This window comes from Crocodylus porosus, unplaced genomic scaffold (genome assembly GCF_001723895.1).
Source record: "Crocodylus porosus isolate Cpor-Errol unplaced genomic scaffold, CroPor_comp1, whole genome shotgun sequence".
In the NCBI taxonomy this organism is placed as follows: domain Eukaryota; kingdom Metazoa; phylum Chordata; order Crocodylia; family Crocodylidae; genus Crocodylus; species Crocodylus porosus.
Genome location: NW_017728931.1, coordinates 82,826,643 through 82,833,153, shown reverse-complemented (window position 1 = coordinate 82,833,153; position 6,511 = coordinate 82,826,643). Strand labels below are relative to the sequence as shown.

General features: G+C 38.7%; 1 protein-coding gene across 1 annotated transcript in view; it reads left to right on the top strand.

The window, feature by feature from the left end:
* LEMD3 (LEM domain containing 3) overlaps positions 1-6,511 on the top strand; it is a 68,499-nt gene that overhangs the window by 25,414 nt on the left and 36,574 nt on the right. The window contains exon 3 of the mRNA XM_019543943.1: positions 3,713-3,750. Coding sequence (XP_019399488.1) covers positions 3,713-3,750 — 38 coding nt within the window. The remainder of the gene's footprint in view (positions 1-3,712; positions 3,751-6,511) is intronic.

Genomic DNA, 6,511 nt, shown 5'->3' with positions numbered 1-6,511 from the left:
TGCTGGGGTCGTTTGACCCCAGTATTCTTTCCTGCCATGGCAGGGGGTCGGACTAGATGATCTACTCGGGTCCCTTCTGACCCTAGAAACTAGGAAACTATGAAACATTTCAATCCAAGCATGTATTTTCAGGGCTGATGTGCTTTCAGATTTTGTGGTTTTTGTTATCTGAGATGAAGCAAAACATTATGGTTAATAAACTGGGTTTTGAATTAATCATATTTAATCTGTAAAAGAAAAAGTTACAGAGTGAAAATAAAAGTAATTCTGATTTTTCTTTCTAGATGTCCTTATTTATTTCGGAAGTTTCTTATGTTGCCATCTTAAATTGTTATGTCTAAGGGACCTTTCAGACTGATCTACTCAGCTAGTAACTTCAGTTGTATGGGGCTGGTCAGTAGGCTGGATCAGACCCACAGACAGGTGCAACATACCAGATACAGCATGTGTCCTGGAGTGGGTGCTGCATGTGGCATAGTTCTGCTCTAGCTGCTCTAGGACTTTGTTGTATGCAGCGACCGCTCTGCTGCTCCAGGATGCTAGCTGGAGTGGGTGCAATGTGTGATGCATAGGGCTGTTTGGTCTGCCCAGCCTGTGAGTCAAATTGGAGACCCATGAGTAGCACCAGGGGCGAGGATAATAGGGCTCTGTGGGCTGCATCTTTGATGACTCTGCTCCAATGTTTTGTTTTTTTTAAAGTGCTGATATATGGGTGACGTCTGTGTAGTACATGTGAGTACAATTCCAGCCACTAGCTGTTTGTAGCTTCTGCCTGCATTAGGCAGAAATTGAGAGAGGGGAACCATAAGAAAGATGCTTGATGGCTATAATTTGAATGGCTGATTATATGAAAAGAGTAGGGCTTTGGGGCATGACAGTTCAAAGAGATTTTAGGTTTTTGTCCACTATTGTCTAAACTGAATGATACAACCCTAGGTATTCATCCAGAGGACTAAGGGGCTGTGAGGACTCCCTTGCCAGCTGCTGATGACAAGCATCCTATTGAAATAGGTGTAGGTAGAGGTGAGAAATCTTAAGTCTTTTTATTTATGGCTGATAATGGCATAATGTCTTGCCTGACATCCTGATAATGATGAGTGTTATGCAAAATAGGTTGCTTTAATTTAGTCTGTCTTTTGTGGAAACTGTTGTTTCACATCCTGTGGATGGTTAATTTGTTGTTGTATGTCACTGAACCTTCTTGGGGAGGACAGCATGTACATTTAATAAATAAATTCAGTGTAGTCCATATCAAATGGCTTAGAACCTGATTATTGGGTAACTGATAGATAACACAGTAATTGCATGAGGGAAATTGGGAGTGGTAATTAATGATATGGATATAATTTGACTGGGAATACTTGGCAAATTTGGTGTTCTAATGTAGCCAGATGCAAAGTCATACTCTAAAAACAGTGTGTAGATAATACAGGATTAGCTATATTCTGGGATATGGTGACATGGGGAAGGATGGGTTGGGATAGGGTGGACTTCAGTTTATTGCTCAACTTGGAGCCCCTGCAGACTAAAATGATTTGACGCTTTTTGCAAGTGTGTCCTAGAATGCATGGGAGTGTTGGGATTGTGGTTTGGGGTATTTTGCACATTTTCCACTGAACGTAGCCAGTGCTGAAATCTTGATTTTGTTTGTTTGTTTTGTTTTGTTTTTATACAAACACTAGAATTTTCCCTCTTTGGCTTTCTACCTCTAAACTAAAGGGAGATACCTTGTGAAACAATTTGCTGCATGGAACATGTCCTGTAAATTATGAGAAGTACCTGGGATTGCATAACAGCTGTCCTTTCTTCTCCTTACTGATGCCAACCTTTAGTTTAATCAGTAAAATATTCCTTGGGAGCATGTTTAATGTTAAATTAATTGTTGCTTGTATCTTTAGATTAATGTTTGCAGTGCAGCAACTATTCTCTTGATGTTTAATAAATGAACTATAGAGGTGATTTGAAAGCTGAGGCTCCTATAGCAGTGTAGGGAATATTTCTGTGCAAATTGTCTAAGAATTGATAGTGGGAATATAATGGGGACCTCTGTAACCTATTATTAAAGGAAAAGTGTGTGGGCCCTTTAAGATGGACTGTTTTGCATTGGGACCAGAAGAGGCAGGCCTAAGATGCAAATGCAGTTGCAGTGCAGGGGAGTGTCTGCTTCAAAAGTAATGGCCCTGGTTAGAGAACTGAGAGGAGCTCCAGTGAAGACTACAGGAGAGACTGAGTAGGTCAGCTACCGGCTGCAGCTTGGATCAACCAGTAGAGATAAGGGAGAAACTAAGAAGAGCACATAACCTAAAGGGGATGCTCTTGTTTTGGAGGACTGCCTTGTTGTTTCTTTAGGTTTACAGTTTTTTTTACGTTTGGTTTATCTTGGGGACTTTTCATAGCAGGCTACCTGAGGCCCTGGGACTGTTTTGCAACTGTGTCTTTACTTTCACTCTTGTCCATAGTCCTTTGCAATTGTAAGAGCCTTTTTTTGTTTGTTTTAACAGAGAATGTATGCATGTTGATATTTTATATACTTATGTAATTAAGTGTTATATTTTGTGCTCTAGATTTTGTGTTTGTCCAGTGATGCTTTTGATATTGAACACCTGCTTAAAAAAAATGAAGAGTTTCTGACTATTGCCATGCCAACTGCCTTAAAAATAACAATTAAAGCCTGTTCTTTGACAGGCAATCTGGTTATAAGTGACTATCTAGAGCAGCCAAACCAGAAGTCTTAATACTTTGATACGATCTTTAAAAAATGTTTTGCCCTGAATGATTCCACTGTGCAATTCCCTTGTTTCATGTACATAGTAGAGCTATAGCAACTTGGGTGTTTGTTCAGTGTGCTTACTATATTAAACAGTAGTGAACAGGTTAAGCTTACAGACTTTTTCCTTTTGGACTTGCAGTTTAGTTTCTTTAAGATTCCATTTTTTTCTGCATTTGTTAACACTTCACATACTGAGACCTGTAGAAGATTCATCATCATAGTCTGACCTTTTGCATACTTATGCCATAAAATAAGGCCCAGTAATTCCTGCATTAGGTCTGTTGTTGCTTAAAAACTTGTATTTTTTTCAGTTATATGACTAGGTTCAGCTTCCTCTGGCTACAGACTCTTTTCTTGACTACAGCCTTAGGTATCTGCAGCTTAAGTGTCCATAAACTATAGTAACTGTGTTATTTAGACATGTTACTTATACTTCTTTAAGCTGACCTACAATTCCCCTTCATTTAGGATCACTCCTGCTCCATAGCATTGTGATAGAGGGGTCATCATGGAATAAGGATGTGTTGTTGGGTTTTTTTGCCTAGATTGTAAAAGTTCTGCCATCTCAAATATTTTATTTAAATGTAATAATTACTTTTGGAGTTTATTTTAGGTTTGACAGAGTATTGGTTTATTTCTTATATTCATATCCAAGCAGTGGTATTTTTTTTAAACTGCTTCTACTGGTATATTGCTGGCTGTTTCTTCAAATTGCTGGGATCTTACAACAGAAAATATGAAACTTAGTTGAGTTGGTTGTTATGCCAAATGAAAATGAGATGACTGTAAATTTAAAGACTGCAGATGTTCTGAATCTAAAAAAAAGTTACAATCCTCAAAAGATCAGACTTTTTGCTAATGGGATTGAGATTATATTCTTGTTTGTTTTTTAATTTTTTTTATTGTAATGGATGAATTAACTGTTTTTTCTTTCCTTGATAGTTAAATATCCATTCAGTGGAGAGCTTGACAAAATAAAAGTAAGTAGATGTGATTAATATTTGTAGTGAGATTTTGTGTTTATACAAAATTAATGCTAACAAAGATATGTTTAGGTATGTCAAACTATTAAGCAGAGGTCATTTTGCCACTCGGTGCAGTAAGTGAATTAATTAAACTGTTGTCACATTAAGCAAATTTTACATGTCTGTTTTTATGATTTGAAGTGAAAAATGCTGTGCCCATTTAAAATGAGTTTAAAAGAATACAGGAGAACTATCTCTTCCTGTATTCCTTACAGATTATTCCTTCCCATTGTTCTCTTCTGTCCTGCAAATCTCTGTCTCCTTTCAGTAGAGTACAGTTACCATGAGATGCTAATTATCCATGAGGGTTATGCTAATTAATACCCTTTGGATACATCTCCCATTAGTTTCTGATGTCAGATAAAGTTCATTCATGAAACATCAGAATTCATGGTAGAGGTGATATATTTTATTAGACCAACTAGATTTTTGCCGAAAAAAAAAAATCAATTGCAAGCTTTCGGGCACAAACAGCCTTCTACAGGCATAGGTGAAAAGATTGTAGAAGTCCTTCTGGGTAGAAATGAAAGTTCATATTCCACAGGAGATCTGCCTGCCTGCCTGCCTATATACAGTCACAGAACTGCCCCCTGGACAAGGGCATGCCAGAAAGTTTTCCACAAATGAAATGGACCTGGGGATAATAATAGACCACATTATGAATGTGAGCTGGCAGTGCAATGCTGTAGCCAGTAGGGCAAATAATACTATGGCATACATTGATTGATGCATCTCCAGCAAAAACGAAAGGAGGTGATTCTTCCACTCTACTTGGCACTAGTGAAACTGCAGCTGGAGTACTGCATCCAGTTCTGGGCATCACACTTTAACAAGGACGTGGACAAGCTTGAGAGAATCCAAAGAAGAGCCAGCTGTATGATCAGAGTCTTAAAAGGCAAGCCATATGAGGAAAGCCTGAGGGATCTGGGACTCTTCAGCCTGAGGAATGGAAAGCTGACAGGGGACAGCTTCTGAACACTTAGCAGCTTACTGTTACACTAGGGGAGTAGATCAAGGGTTTGTTAATCAACTGTTCACCAGGGCACCCGAGGGGAAAACCAGGAGTAATGGCCACAAACTCCTGGAAGATCAATTCAGGCTCAACGTTAGGAAAAACTTCTTCACAGTCAGGGTGTCCAGACTGTGGAATAAGCTCCCTCCAGGGGTGGTGCAATCACTTACCCTGGGCATCTTTAAAAGGAAACTAGACAGTCACCTTGCTGGGCTCACCTAACCCCAGTTGTCTTTCTGCTTGGTGCAGGGGGCTGGACCTGATGATGTCCAAGGTCCCTTCTGCCTTACAATGTATGAATCTATGAATTAAAGTATTTTTTTGCAAAAATCTAGTTGGTTTAATAAAAGATATCGCCTCTACCATGAGTTCTGATTCCTTTTGTCTCTAGACCAATATAGCTACAACCTGGATACCCAATTCATTAAAACATTTGACTATATTGAGCCAAAGCCATAAGCAAAGATATAGGTAGATTTTTTTTTTTTTTTAATAGAAACTTCTAAAAATTGAGCTGTTTCAAGCTCAAGGTTTTTTGTTTGTTTGTTTTTTTGAGTGGAACATTATATATATTCTTACTATGTTCATTATATTCCAGCTGTCAAATGTGGTACGTAAAGTTGGTATTTCATATAAAACTTTCCAGGAAGTTGACTGTTTCTGTCTCCAGGTAGTTGCAGGAGCTGGTAGTTAGAGCTATTTGGTGGATCGCTGAACACATTTTGACAGCCTAGAAACCATTAGCTGGAGTTAAGTGAATTGTTATACACTCCTCTTGATGCCAGCATGATCCTTGAAAACTGTATTAGGATAGAAACGTACTTGAATAGGAAATAATCTCTGGAGCAGTTCTTGATATGTGCTGCGGTAAAATTGGACTTCATTAACAAGATAATAAGCTCTCATCAATGTAGCTAACAATGCTAGATGCTGTGTATTATTTGACCTTCCACCCATACTTATTTTGGGAAGTAAGTCTTTAATCTTCATTTAGTTATTTAGTTGTGTACTCCCATAGATTATCTGGTAAATATTTCATATACATCTAGACAATCCTTCAAAGCTGAACAAAATATACACTTTTTGGTGTTTTGGTCATTTGTAGTAATATTTTTACTAACAGACCAAAAGAATCCTTTCACTTTCTGCTGCATAAACTTGGAATACATAGACACAACGTAAATGTAGCTGAAATAAAGTAACCCCCAACCTACCCAATATTCAATTCTTAACAAGCCATTAAGATATGTTCTTTGTGGCATACTATAAAGACTAGTGAGCTAGAACTGGTACACATCTGGCAAAGAAAGTGAATTCCAAGTCTGGGAATGTAGCAGAACTTCATTCTGGCTGCTCTTTGTTCCAGAGGGACATCAGTAGATCCCTAAAGGCTGAAGACTGAAGGGTACCTATACATATACTTGGGATGGCAGGGGAGGCATTTTAATTAGAGCAGCTCTTGAGACTTGATAAATCGAGTCTGATCCAATGCATTTCAATTGGGAATGTGTTGGAGCATGTGTAAATGTATCCTAAGAGACTGCCTCATCCAGGAAGAAATAGAGGGCACATCCTTTGCTCTTGTCCCCAGGGCAGCCTATTAGTGAGCCCAGTCACCAATTAGCCTTCCCCTTTCTCCTGCTGGGGAAGGTGACAGTGATACTGGATAGCAGCCTCCTTGTTGTCTGAGACAGGAGAGGGCAG